Consider the following 15,424-nt stretch of genomic DNA (forward strand, 5'->3'; position numbering starts at 1 on the left):
TCCACAGGCCGAGATGATACGGATGGGGTGTCGTTATATGGAAACGGGTGGAAAGTGCTGAACGCTTTATTCACTGATAATTCGGGGAATTTCAGGTCCCGCCAGTAGATTAAGGGCTCTCACTCCTGTTCTACTACATGCACAAACTTCTCTCCCCCCTGTGAGTGTAGAGAGTTGATAATGTTATACGTTATCATCGAATTGGTATCAAATTACTAAATATGATATTAAACAGAGTGACTGTGATTTTCTTGAAAGTGCAAGACTTGGGTGCGCCGATGCAGCGGAGCAATGGTTCTGATCCGGTAAACTGCCCCTGATAACTACTGGCGACTGTACAACCTTTGTTGGAGTTTTCAGTGAATGCAAAACTGCGATATGATGATAAATATTGCAACATAGTGAATAGTATAGAAAATTTTATGAATTTTATACGACTTCGAACAGTTTCCCCTCCCAGCAACCCTTTCCCAGTCCAATCCTTACCCGACCCCCCCCCCAATCCCCATACCCCCACAATTACCTATAGCTTCAGTTGAACAGGTTAACTTAACAGTTGAACTTAATCGTGCCTCTGCACATATCGTTTATCTTACTTGAGTCTGACAAGCAGATAAAAACTTCCATCGTTGAATCTTTGTGTACGCCGCGAGAAGAGCAAACACTTTGGCTCTAAAGTATGTATATCCACATGCAACGTTGCCAGGTGTACAGTCAGTATAGTACATCCAGTCAAACAAACCAGAGAGATCTTGGGCCTGCTTATTGTACAAATAAACTATTTTAATTGAGTCTGTACTGAACACATAGTAATCAGCGATCAAAGTCTGTAAAGACCATATAAACCTTTACTCTCTGTATATATATAAGTAGGACAATTAAAGCGCTTTATTTTTTAGTGAGATCCTGGATATTGGAAGCAGTGTACAGCTATAGCCTACAAGATGACATTTCAAATAAAAGGACAAATTTAATATCTTCGACTTTTTATGTTTTTCTTTCGAGCAACGTTGTAATTTAAAGAATTGTGTTGGTATACTACGGAAAATAAAAACTGTCATAAAATGAATATCTTTAGGAAAAGATGTTTCTCCGCAAAGGTAAGTAGGCTAACTGTTAGATAGAGGCTTTCATTTCTTACTAAGCAGTATCATGAAATTAATTTAGCAGCTATCGTAACAGCTATCGATTTGTGATAAAGTGCGTGTGTATACATATCTGTGGTATACATAAGTTCCCATTACATTAAAGATCCTCAGTATTGGCCCCAAATCTTCTACAAAATTCAAATACTGGTCATTTATGTTCAAAACTTCAACAAACAGTTTACTGCTATCGTCAGGGTATGCGTTCCTCTGTTAGACATTGGACTGACTAACTGAAAACTGCATCTACTGTAAGCCTGAGAATAATTTGGAGCGCCAGAATCTCCGGAAAAGAGTATTTTTGGAAGAAAAACTGATTGTAAATATTATAATGCTAAATTATGGGAATGGGTGGGGTGGGTGTATAAACTGATACCTTTTAAGTGGTTTATTTCATTTTCTTTTTCTATGAAAGGTCTGTACACTTCTTAGGCAATATATACTGTTTAATACATGCATGGGTATACATACTTACACATTAACATTTATTAACATTTATTACTATATTACCATTGTATTTAAGTAGTGCTATACAATGCCACATATTTATTATTTGCTCATTCATTTTCAAAGTTCAATAGGAATTTAACAGCCACCCTTAATAATTTCTGAAGCATGTTGACATGTTATTTCATTAAATTTTTTATTGACAGTTTATGTTGATCATTCTCCACCAACTGATCCACATAGGCCTATAAATCTAACAAATATAGCGGCCAAACTCCAATATCAAGCTTATAGCACTGTGGAAAAAATAAATTATTACTAAAACCTTGCATTTAAATGAACTTATATTCTACATAGGCCTATATATGTAACCATTCGACGTCAAACTTTTTTCGGGGGGGGGTGGGGGAGTGAGATGGTACCCCAGGGCCGCATCCCTCCTATATGAAGTCTTGGATCTACCCCTGACCCCACCTTAAGTAAAAAAAAACACAAAACAAAAAGTAAAGCTGCATGTAAAATCCACTCTCCTCCCGTGTTTCGATTACGGTCCATTCCCTATACCGCACTTCTCCAACAACAAACCAACACAACAAACGCAATGTTTCTGTTACATTATTGAATCCGCTATATTTTCGATTTAATCCACCCAATAACAGTATGCTGAATTTGTCCCACGTGACTTACCATGGAGGTTAAGTCAATCAAAGTCCACAATAAGACAATAAAAATAATGAGACTATACGTGTTATATCTTTGACTATTATATAAAGTTGTAACAATTATTAATAAACTATGTACTCGCAAAACTGAGCGTTAAACTCTATAATTTTGTTTGCACACGTTTTGCTGTATGATATACTAAACTGCCATATACATACGTTGAATTCCGACAAGCTTTTTTTTTCGCATTGCCAAGTTCCCATAATTCCCAGATGTGTGAATTATTCTCATTTATATTAGGCACGAATCTTGGAAATTTAACAAATCTCTTCGGATTGTTTATTATCTATTTGTAGGCTTACACAGCGTTAGCGCCTATGTTACGTGACAAAACAAACCACACTCACTCACTCACACACAAACACACACATATATATATATATATATATATATATATATATATATATATATATATATATATATATATATATGTATATATATATATATATATATATATATATATATATATATATATATATATCTATATATATATATATATATGTATATATATATATATATATATATATATATATATATATATATATATATATATATATATATAAATAAATAAGCCTGTGTATATGTAACAGCGCTTATATATTCGTGTTCCTTTCGATTTTGCTCACAATGTTATTTCAGCAGTGTAGCACTTTTTACGTAGGTTCTTTTTATTTCGCATTACTGCATGCTTGCATGGATCTATATTGCTAAGTCTGGAGCACGTTTCTGTTCTTGTATTTTTTTGGTCAGCAAATCGTATCGAACGTCGAACTTATCCATGCAGTAGCCTACAGATGCATTTTTGTTAAAGTGTTACGAAGTTGCGGTTCAAAATTATAGAAATTATATTACTGTTAAACATGAAAAGACTAAGTGTACAGCTTCATTAGATGTTACTTAATCGTTTCTTTCACTTAATCGATGTTTCTTCTCAATATTAATTAATTCTGACTCCAGTCATAATGATATGTTAATCTTTAGTTAATAAGACTACACGTGCGTTTGACTGGCAAGGCTCGAGACGATCTAGCCAGTCCAAAATGCGTTCGACTATGGTCAAAGATGTCATCAAAATGTAACATAATGCCAAACATGATCATCTCTCGGGGTCGGCCACATGACGTCATCCACGTCGCACATAAAAGTAATAGCAACTCATTCCATGAATTTATTGTCTGATAAAAAGTGGCAAATATGGTCCCTAGGGCCGGTATCGTACAGTGCACTATGAGAGAAAGTAAATGAATATACAAGGCGAATTTCTGGTAAACACCTTAGTAGGCATGCACGCGCACTATCACTGAAGACACCATTCGAGTGGGCTAGTCACCACGCAAGCCTAAAGATACGCGTAACATAAACTTGACTCGAATAACGACTCGGGGCCTGGGGCCTGTTTCTCGACTCGACTTACGCACACAGGACTTAGTGCTCTGCGGACTCGACTTGCACTAAGATGCCTCTAGTTAAAGTAAAGTACTGTTTTGATCTCGGTTTCACACAACTGTTCTTCACTAAGACGTGTCTAAAGATGCGTACATATTCCTTTTTGTTGACATGAACGGAGGCTATGACCTTTGACCGCGAAACGCTTTGACAGTTCATCGCACGCACGGTCTTGACAATTGCGAGAATGGGAAAGGTAAATACCTTATAAAACGCCACTATTTTGTCCAAAACTTTGGTAATATTAATATTTTGAAGTCAAATAGAAGGAGGGACTTCTCGTGCCGTTATCGAGACGTTAAGTTGTCTCCTTCGTTGTAATTAATAAGCTAAAGTGCAGACTGAATGGGACTAAATAGCCTAACCACATAACATTCAGCTCTTTAAGTTTAACCACAAGCATAGGCTAGCATAGGTGTTAGCTATTACTACTATTAGTCCTATAGCCTACTACTAATGCTTACGCTTATGTTTTCCGAGTCTGGAAACCGCTAAGGCTGATCGCGAGGAACCCACACTACAGTTCTCTTCAAGAACTAGGCTAGTATGGGCTAGTATTACAGTCGTCAGTTAGAACTTAAAATGTTTCAAGTTACTACTACTATCCTACGTAGGGTAAGTTATACTGCTATAACCTACAGGCTACAACTTTACAAAGCCAAAACTAGTCTATATACCTAGGGGCCTAGCCTAGGCTTAGCCTGCTTAGGTAGGTCATGGCGTCAGTGCCCAAGGGGCTGTGATGTAGGGGCCTGTTTCACTAAACTCGACTTTCGCACACAGAACTAAGTGCTATGCGGACTCGACTTAGATGAGTCTTAGTAAAGTACTGTTTGGATCTCGGCTCACAAAACTGTTTTTTTCACTAAGACGTGTCAGACTTAAGATATGCGTACATTTTATTTTTGCTGACAAGTGACATGAACGAGGCTGTAACCTTTGACAGTGAAACGTTTTAACAGCTCATCGCACGAACGGTCTTGACAATTGTGAGAATGGGAAAGCCTGGTAAATACCAAGTAAAATGCTTTTTATAACCACTATATTTGGACAAAACTTTGGTAATATTAATATTATGACGTCAAATAGAAGGAGAAACTTCTCGGGCCGTTATCGACAACATTATTTTTCTCGTACGTTTATACGTTCTCTTACACAGGCTCTTTAATGGATAAGCAGTATGCTAGTAGTTTTGTTTCATTCTTTTATTTTTCTTAAGAGACATATGTCTGTATGTATATTGTCAAAGTTATATAGGGAGTGCTCTACTCATTAAGCCATAATTTTTTTTAGAGCACTTCATTTCACAACTCTTTGTATTATTGTTACTTTATAATATGTGTGCTTATTATTATTATCACCTGAGTGTTGTGATAAAAACAATGAAATGAAATGTGATCTGTCATATATTAGTATCATGTAATATATATATAAGACTGCATGTTAAGTGGACTGTTAGTGATTAATTAAATTTTTGCGTATTCGCACTTTCAATCTATCCTTTACTTTGTGGTAAATATATAATATTTTCCCAGAGGGTTACCAGGAAACTATTGTGTTTGTATTCATTTTGATATACTTGTACTTATATCTTCGCAAAGGTGTAGTCGACTCATTACAGAAGTTGAACCCCTCTTCCATTGAATTAACTGTAACTTGTGGTTACATTACAAGCACATGCCAGTTCCTAAAGTATGTGTTACTAAATATCTCAATATTTTTTTTCCATATTGACTGAGGTAATTTTGAATAAAGACAAATAAACACAGCTTTTTGTAAGATGAAACTCAGTTAAATTTTATTGTAATCAATTTTTTTTTATGTTCAAAATTGTCAGTACTTTAACATTGTAAAGGTAGTTTACAGCCTGCTGGGAATCTGAGCAATCTGTGCCCTTATTGCTAATCCAGCGGCTCGAGCTGCCCCTGAGTAGATCTCTGTCTGTGGATCATCTGGAAGGTGCTGGTTCATCTCGTGTTCTGGTTCCTGCATATCTTGAGCCAAATTGAAGAGGACAGCACATGCATGTGTATGAATTGGAAAGGGGGGGGGGGGGTAGCGGGGCATCTGCCCCCACTTTTTCGAAAAATGTAAAAAGTGCCCCTTTCGAGAATGAAAAGTGCCCCTGCTGTTCCCTTTGGAATATAAATTAACTATTTCCATGATAACAAATTCGTCACACTACTCCCCCACTCCCCGGCCATAAATGATGACCGCGCCCGCTTATCAGGATGAAATAAGTCCCCAATTGTCTTCCTATACGCTCGATCCTTACAAAAATCCCAGTAAGTGGTCTGTGACGTCAGCACGGCAGATGTTCCTCTAATGCTGTACATTTCTTTTACAAATATCTTGTTGAATAACATTGGAAAGTCATTAATTTCCAATGTTTGCTTAGCTGTCATTAAAAATTGTATCCTGAAAAGTGGTATATCGTTGTTTACTTTCCGAGTGTACAGTTTGACAATTTTCTGAAAAATGCTGATATGGCAATTTCTTCTGAAGTTGGTAATTTGATAATATCCTGACCAATTTTAAAATTGCAAATGGTCGTATTAAAAAAAATAATAGACATTTTTTGCCAATTGAACAATTTTGTGAAAAATGTTGAAATGACAATTTATATAGCATCTCTTTATTTCAACAATTTTCTGGAAAAAATGTTAAATTGTTTTGACATTTTGTCTCAAATGTACAATTTGACAATTTTCTGAAAAATGTTGACATGCCAACTTATCACATCTCGTCATTTCAACAATTATTATTGTCTCAAAAATGTCAAACTTGTTTAGGGTAAGATATCCTTATCTTGATTGTACTATTAAGCTACCATACTTTCTTGGCAAGTTTCTTGTTGATTTAGTCTGGAAACCTGATAAATCTGGAATGTTTGCTAAGCTTTTAAGGATCTCTGTATTAAGAACTTCATCATGAAAAGTGCAACTACATGTTGTAGTCATATTAATTTTCTAGTCAGTTAAAAATTTCAAGGGAAAATAAAAACATTTCCAGCTGAATTTGTCTTGATGACGTCATCCACTATGCTGTTGCCCAGATGCAAAGTTCACAAAATACCACCGAATTTGATAAAATCATATCTTTAACATACAAGATCGCTATGAGTTTATGTGGTTTTGAGTTGTTGAGTTGAGTTGTTGACAATTATCAGTAGTTCAATATATTAAGCCATCAACTTCAGCCACCGGAATAAAAATCCCTTTCATAATGAAAACTCATTTTTCTCGGCTGACAATGTATAGAGTGTCGCTCAGTTGGCGCCCACTTATATAACGGTAATCCAACTGAGGCATGTCTGGCACAAATTAACGTGTCGGTTCGCTATAGGACATGTTACTCTTGATATACGAACTAAGTAAAAGCATAACGACAGAGAGGAAAATACCATCCATGTAAACTTGTGCCAAATGTTGTGATTGGAGCGGAGCACAAACTTCGAGGGGTAGGATGGTGGGGCATGTGACTTTGACTTGAAGGGTGAAACCACAAATGCAAATCTTAAAAAAAAATAAACTAATAAAATGGATCCTTTGGATCTGGAATTTAAAGGTTCTTTTTTTTAGCAAACGGACACTCATTAATTTTCTTGTTGTCAACAACTGGACACTACTTAAAAAGGCCTAACAAACTGACACTTCGTAGTTACAGAAATGGTAGAAGAGGTGTTTTCATTACTAACAAGGGGCGCCATTCTTATTGTTGAACAATGGACATTTTATAGGGACATGACGACTAACTTGCCCCTCGGTTCCACCTCCCCCCCCCCCTCCCGCCCTTCAAACAACCCTGCAAAGTTGATAGCAGAAAATTAGTGCCAGTCAGCTTTCGAAGTTATAGGTTCATCCCATTGTAGACTAGGCGAAAGGCAGAGAAAGAGAAAAAGATGGAGATAGGGAAGGAATAAAGAGGGAGTGGGTTGTGGGTAGTTTTAGATTATTATTTACTGATTTACATTTCTGCCTACTTAAACCTGCTATAGAAAAAATCAAACTGGTTCAGTATAGCATGATAATATTCTGATAAAGTCGGCTATGCCAAAGTTTGTTCAGGGCAATGCGGTACCTATAATTTGTAACTCATGCAACATCAACAAAATCAAAATGTTTACCTATGATACTGAAATCAATGGGTGGGCGGAATATCCACCCCATTAAGGTGTTTTGCCTTAGACACACATGCACACACAAGACAGAGAGACTAAGGGTGGAAGTGGAGAGAGAGAGGTTGAGGGAGGTGGGTGGAGGTTGAGAAAGGTGGAGAGAGAGAGAAAAGAAGAAGAAGAAGGAGAAGAAACAACAACAACAAAAACAACAAGGAGGATAAATATATATCAATACTTCCTCCATAATGCGGTGGATCTACCGCATTACTTTATCGATAAAGTTTCTGCCACCAGTTGGACCAGACAACATATTGAATGCCGGTTTACTAGGTCGATATTCTTGCAGTCAGGGGCGTAGCGAGCGGGGGGGGGGGTGTGGGGGGTGTCACACCCCCCAATAATTTGTTCGCTGTCGGCAAATTTTGGGTCTGTCGGCAAAAGGAGAAATGGTGAAGAGAGCGGAAGGGGAAGAAAGAAGGAAAGCTGAATAGAGAAAAGGAGAACGGGAGCTTCTTCCGTGCCAAATTTGACTTAAAATATGCACCAGATTGCATCTAAGGACGTTTCAAAACCAAAAGTTTTCCAAAGGGGAGGGGGACACCCCCTCTCCTTAGACCCCTCCCCCATTTCAGTCACCACTTCCAGATCCGTCGGCAAATCAAATTTGACTTAAAATATACACCAGATTGCATCTAAGGACGTTTCAAAACTAAAAGTTTTCCAAAGGGGATGGGGACACCCCCTCCCCTTAGATATCCCCTTAGACCCCTCCCCCATTTCAGTCACCACTTCCAGATCCGTCGGCAAATCAAATTTGACTTAAAATATGCACCAGATTGCAAAAAAAAAATGGATTCGTGATTCCGTAAATAATACGTGACTTTCAGTGAAATGAGAGAGTGGATTGTATTATTTTATATCAAAGGTTCATATGACTCTTGATTTAATCACCCTATACAATTTTAATAATTTTAACGAGGTGATTTTAAGCACCATGAATGATGTCTTTTCATATTATTTCCTCTCATTTTGCAGCAGCCGTGTCTGATGATGATTTTTAGTTTACAGTCGCTTTTCGTTCTCTGTACGTTCTTCTACTTTGGAGTTTTGCCCAAACGCCAAACAAAAATATATCGCCGTATTGGTCCATTTCGAACCAACGGACTGGCAAAAGACAGGTAGGGTCATTCCGTTTGATAGGACTTGGTCATTAATTCATATATTCCTTATCCATCCATCCATCCATCCATCCATCCATCCATCCATCCATCCATCCATCCATCCATCCATCCATTCATCCATCCATCCATCCATCCATCCATCCATCCATCCATCCATCCATCCATCCATCCATCCATCATCCATCCATCCGTCCGTCCGTCCGTCTACATATATATATATATATATATATATTTGTATATATATATATATATATATATTTGTATATATATATATATATATATAGATATATATGTATATATATGTATATATATATATATATATATATATGTATATGTATATATATATATATATATATATATATATATATATATATATATATATATATAATGAATTACCTGAATCGTGTGCATATGTGGTGGTTCAGTCTGCTTTGTATAAAGTTGATGTATTCAGGATGGTGAATTTATCTTTTTCCTTAGTTATACTTCATAGACACGGAATAGTAATTGAACAGATGGCTGAAATAAAGGGCGTGAAACTGAGTTGATAATATTGTGTGTATTTACCTGTCAAACGCTTTCAAACATCAAAGCCCTTACAAATAAATGCATCTGTTTGTAAAACAATGATCACAGCTTAACAAAAAAGTCGGCAAATAGCATACAGAGTCAGACTGTGCAAATAAAACAAATATATTCAGCTCTAATTTAGAAAATACGGGTAATATACATAAAGGCATAAAAAGCCCTCTATTTTTGTTTTCGTCTGATGTATGTTGTTTTGTCTCCCTTTCTTTTCTCAATTGTTCTATAGTTTCTTATTTTATTTACGAGCATTCTATTATAACTATAAAGTTTACCTGTAAATAAAAGCTTCGACAAAAACTCGAGAAGAGGATGTTTCACGTCATGATGTTAAACACTGATTTTCGTACGGAACTGATATTTGTGAGTTCAGCTTTGAGAACCACAGTCAAGCTTTCGAATGCGATGATTCGCGGAGAGAGGGAAAGCGAGAGAGAGGTGGAGAGCAGGCGGGATGGTTCATCCAGTTGATGTGCGTAATGTGCTCATCCAATAAATTCGACAGTAAATTACTAGATTTGTGCCCGTTTGAATAAATTAGATATTGATCCTTTAGTTGCAAAAAAAAATATTTAGTTCAACTTCTATATCGTTTAAACGATTCTTATAGAATTAACAGGGCATTATAGAACTATATATGTAGCAGGCCAGTTCGCATGCACTCGACCGTGTTTGCAAGGCAAACTCCTGCCGCCGCGAAAAATATAATCAAACAAATTTATTATGGGGCTATTGCATCATTGTCAATATACTGTGAGGATAAAGTCAGATTAATAACCGGGATAGTTTACTTTAAACACACACTTAAGGACACATTAGCCTGTATATGGTAACACGGCATCAAAACAGATTCATATATATGAGTGGGTATTTATAGCGATTAAAACTATATGGTGAAATTATATACCAATCTGTATTGGGTCTTTGCGATATAAAAAATACGAAAGTATTCTAGATTAGAAACTATGGGTGTGACTGCCCATGGTATGAATATCTGATACCCCAGACTCATAATTCCACGCTCAAAACGTTAAACTGATGGTGATGGTGATGATGATGATATATACTTTTAGTACAAAAGTGTAATATCTTTATTTTATTTTTTATTCCGCATGTATGTCTTCAAGCTTACACTTTGTATTGAATTAGTTTTCAAACTCACAAGAATGTATGGAACGTATATATGGGAGAAACGAAGGCTTAAAAAAGGGAGGGGTCTGGTACGTATAATTGTCCCAGGTGCCCGACTTGTCTCGGTGGCGGCATTGTCCCCGAAGTTGAACGACTTGTACCGGTAACGTTATTGTCCCCGGTGCCCGACTTGTACCGGTGACGCTATTGTCTCAGGACGCCGTTTACTGAGAACGAGACAATTTTGGAGTAATAATTTTTTAAAAAGTAATTTGTTTGAGCAAGCTGCAACTATTTATAATTTAACGGTACATCTTTGTATAATGTTTTAAGTGATATATGTGGTCAGAATAATCTCGAAGAAAAAGAAGCTTTACTAAGAATGTTAACATATAGCAAAACAATATTTATAACGGCAGAACCATGTAAATTGTGATGACGTACCATATTAAGTCCACTATATAGGATTATGTGGTATTACTTGTACAACAGATGGTTAGCTGCTCTGTGATTTTAAACATTCAACAATTTTGTAGAGGTCAAAGGTCAATATGTTTGAAATTTGAATCATGAATAGTTTGAACAGCTTTGTTGCAAATAGTCTATTTGCTCTTATCTTGCGAAATGTATTCGTAAACGTTTGGGGAGGTAAAAACTTTGAAGGGATTTTTCGCAGAAGGCGGGATCTTTGCGCAGGAGGCTGGATTTTTCGCAGGAGGCTGGATTTTTCGCAGGAGACTGGATTTTTATGACAACTGATTTCTTGGTGTATTGGTAGCGTTACCTACATAGGCGTAGGAGCCCAATTTGATTGGGGGGGGGGGGCTGTAACGACTTGCACGAAAAATATAACCAAAGCATGACGTATATCTCCATCATTTTTTTTTTTATATTTTCAGTTCTATTCTTCATCCACTAACACCGGACGCTAGGCCATCCTACTCTTGCCAACCAGTCAATAATTTCGTCTTCGTTAAGACGCACAAAACCGGAAGTACTACACTGCGCTCTATAACGTCACGTTACGGATACACACGTGACCTCTCCTTCCTGCTAAGCAACGACGGCCGAATAGGACATTTTAATGGCATCTCTCTCCGTTATTCTTCAGAGTCGTCTAATTTTTTGCCACCGTTAGGGGTGAAGAAGAATGATTTTCCAAACTACCAGAATTATAACATATCCAACGTTCACCTCAAGTACAACAGACGGAGCTTGGATAAATTTATGTACAGACGACACAATTTAACGTTATTCACCATTTTGAGAACGCCGGAGGAACAATGGTTGTCATGGTTTCAGTATTACAAAAAGTACACCAAAGTTGGTTTCAAAGCTGATGGTATTTCGGAAGCTGCCATGCCCTACATCGAGAGGTTAGAAAAGGAAAATGGCGATTTTAACCAACAGTCTAGAGACCTCGGTATCAATGACAAGAAACATTTTAACGACACCTTATTAAGAGAAACGGTGACAGAAATGACCAAAGATTTTAATTTAGTCATGATCACCGAATATTTTGATGAATCATTAATATTACTGAGAAAGATGATGTGTTGGACCTTCGAAGATATTTTGTACGTTTCAAAGAGAAAACAGCCAATGAAAACTCAGTTCCCTGATGACGTCAAGGAGAAGCTTTACCAGTACAACCACGCGGATGTTTACATTTACGAATATTTTAACCGAACTCTTTGGAGAAAGATCGAAGAATATGGTCCAAGTTTTAAAGGGGAATTGAGATATTTCAGGCAACTTTTGACTAAGAAGCAGAATGAATGTATCGGCCAAAATTCGACAACCAACGGCAGAAGGGAATTTGTGGAGTATCACAGTTTACAGAATACGTCAGAATTTTGCGAGTTGTACGTCAACGAAAACTTTCAATTGGATAGTAAAATTTATAGAAAGCAAGGTGGTATAGGTAATATGTGATGTAGGCCTATATTATACGTTTCTTTGTGTTGGGGATAGGGGGGGGGATGGGGAATAAGGGAAAATTGGTCAAATTTCAAATGATGTGAGCTTGAAAAGTAAATACCTGATTCTCTATACAGATAAGTAAATTTGGCCTTAAATCGGCTTTTTTGAGTAGTTAAGCTGTTGATAATTTATTTTAATTTTTTTTTTTTTTTTTTAAAAGATGCTAAAATCTAAAAAGAATGAACGTCATTGTCTTGACTAGTCAAATTGCATGTTAAACATGCATGTTAAAAAGAAACCAAAAAATGAATTATAAGAGAGCTTATACATGTTGACCCAACGTTTATCGTATTAAAGTAAAATATTAACATGTCACTATACACAGAGGTATCATTTACCAACGACCAGAAATGAAAACAGTACGTCAAACTGAGTTTGTTTGTATTTTGCTATATTCATTATAGTATTTTTAAAGTATTTTCCGGAGGTTGGTGTAAGGGAGGGAGTGGGCGGATTTATGAGGAGAATCCCTCAAACCATTCCATCATCCGTTAGATTCTATTTCTCATTATTTTCTTTATTTTTGTGTGTGTTAACCTAAAGATTATAGTACAACGATGTGTAGTATTATGTGTATAGTATTATAAGTTATAATTATGCTTTTAGTTTGATATTTCTTCATTTTCATTTCATGGTCTTTTCAAGAGCAAAAACATAAATAAAACACGACATGCCAGCCGAGGAGTATTATGGTTTGTATGTGTCTGTCTCTGTGTGTATGTGTCTGTCTGCGTATGTGTATGTATAAAAGGATTTTGACACAAATTTTTCCATTACAAATACCATCTCTGAAAAACTGTTCGACTTTTAAAAGTATCTTCTATACTCTGACGGCTGAAATTCATTTTTTTTTTGACAAAACCTACGGTTGCATCTTCAAGTCATAATCACACTTTGTTAGCAGTTTTTTTCTTTTCGTCTCGTGAACTGCATGGATGCAAACTATAAAAAAAAAAATTGGTAATGTCATCATAGCATTTGAGCTTAAAAAGTCTTGGTTTGACATTATAGTGCACTAAAACATTTACCAGGGATAAGGAAAATTCTTAAACAAGCAAGTTACTGACTGTTGCTAAATGGAGAGAACACTGACGACTAAGGATAAACCAGCAACAATAACACAGCGGGAAAGTAACCTATTTATACTGAGGATCTGCCATAATGACGTCACAGACCATTTTCTATGGTACACTTCCTGGGGGAAGAAAAAGTTTTTCTTGGAAAAATTATTTGACATTGAAGCAGAGTTATAGGAACATAATATTGAGATAGGGGGTTTTATCTAACCCTTACAACGCGAAAAGCCGATATGGCGGCTTCCCTGTGAAAGTACAACGAGAGGGCAATCCATGGAGTTCCAGATATCATCTCCTCCATAACGGAAGCTTTTAATCTCAATTGATCTTTTTTCCTCGACCTTAAACACCAAAATCTGCATTATTTTAAAATTAATGCATTTCCTTACATGTTGACAAGCAGAAAATGGTTAAAACCCAATTTAAGTTACTTGACCTTTGACCTCTTACCTATGAGACATCAATCACGCAGTCACGAGTTAAGCAGTTTGAACGTGATCGGCCTTACGGTTTAGGAGGAGTTCGCGACACGCTTGACCTTAAGGGCTTAAGTTCTTGAACTTCTCTCTAGTTATACCCGTCATTAGATAGCTGACACGTCTCCAAGTTCTCTCTAGCTAAGCCCATCATTGGATAGTTGACACGTTTCCAAGTTCTCTTTAGCTATTATACTCACGATCAGATAGCTGAAACGTTTCCAAGTTCTATCTAGCTATACCGGTCATTGGATAGCTGCCACGTTTTCAAGTTCTGTCTTCCTATGCCTATCATTAGATAGTTGACACGTTTCCAAGTTCTCTCGAGCTAAACCCGTCATTGGATAGCTGACACGTTTCCAAGTTCTCTCTAGCTAAACCCATCATCGGATAGCTGACACGTTTCCAAGTTATCTCTGGCTATACCCATCATCGGATAGCTGACACGTTTCCAAGTTCTCTTTAGCTATGACCACCATCAGATAGCTGACACGTTTCCAAGTTCTTTCTAGGTATACCCGTCATTAGATAGCTGACAGGTTTCCAAGTTAACTCTAGCTATACCCATCATCGGATAGCTGACACGTTTCCAAGTTCTCTCTAGCTAAACCCATCATTGGATAGCTGACACGTTTCCAAGTTCTCTTAAGCTATACCACCATCAGATAGCTGACACGTTTCCAAGTTCTTTCTAGGTATACCCGTCATTAGATAGCTGACACGTTTCCAAGTTCTCTCTAGCTATACCCACCATCAGATAGCTGAAACTTTTCCAAGTTCTCTCTAGCTATACCCGTCAATGGATAGCTGACACTTTCCAAGTTCTCTCTATCTATACCCATCATCGGATAGCTGACACGTTCCCAAGTTCTCTCTAGCTAAACCAATCATTGGATAGTTGACACGTTTCCAAGTTCTATTTAGCTATGACCACCATCAGATAGCTGAAAGGTTTCCAAGTTCTATCTAGCTATCCCCATCATTGGATAGTTGACACGTGACCAAGTTCTCTTTAGCTAGACCCACCATCAGATAGCTGACACGTTTCCAAGTTCTCTCTAGCTATACCCGTCATTAGATAGCTGACCCGTTTCCAAGTTCTCTCTAGCTA

General features: G+C 37.0%; 1 protein-coding gene across 4 annotated transcripts; it reads left to right on the plus strand.

Moving 5' to 3' along the window:
- Positions 1-763: 763 nt before the first annotated feature.
- LOC139963023 (galactosylceramide sulfotransferase-like) lies at positions 764-12,754 on the plus strand. 4 transcript variants are annotated; one of them, XM_071963482.1, is made up of 3 exons: positions 764-1,100; positions 8,917-9,059; positions 11,678-12,754. In XM_071963482.1, exons 1-3 carry the CDS (start codon positions 1,065-1,067, stop codon positions 12,711-12,713), a joined length of 1,215 nt encoding a protein of 404 aa, XP_071819583.1. In that variant the 5' UTR covers positions 764-1,064; the 3' UTR covers positions 12,714-12,754. The 4 variants fall into 4 exon arrangements, with proteins under 4 accessions (XP_071819583.1, XP_071819584.1, XP_071819585.1 ...); XM_071963483.1 differs by having other exon boundaries at positions 8,920-9,059; XM_071963484.1 differs by lacking the exon at positions 764-1,100 and adding an exon at positions 3,698-3,957.
- The last annotated feature ends 2,670 nt before the right edge of the window (positions 12,755-15,424 follow it).

This window comes from Apostichopus japonicus, chromosome 21, assembly GCF_037975245.1.
Source record: "Apostichopus japonicus isolate 1M-3 chromosome 21, ASM3797524v1, whole genome shotgun sequence".
NCBI lineage: Eukaryota > Metazoa > Echinodermata > Holothuroidea > Aspidochirotida > Stichopodidae > Apostichopus > Apostichopus japonicus.

Bases quoted from the DNA above. Each gene is read 5' to 3' on its own strand.
- LOC139963023 (XM_071963482.1), top strand. From the start codon at position 1,065: ATGAATATCTTTAGGAAAAGATGTTTCTCCGCAAAG. The intron at 1,101-8,916 runs GTAAGTAGGCTA...CTCATTTTGCAG, and splicing joins AAAGATGTTTCTCCGCAAAG to CAGCCGTGTCTGATGATGAT. The intron at 9,060-11,677 runs GTAGGGTCATTC...TTATATTTTCAG, and splicing joins AACGGACTGGCAAAAGACAG to TTCTATTCTTCATCCACTAA.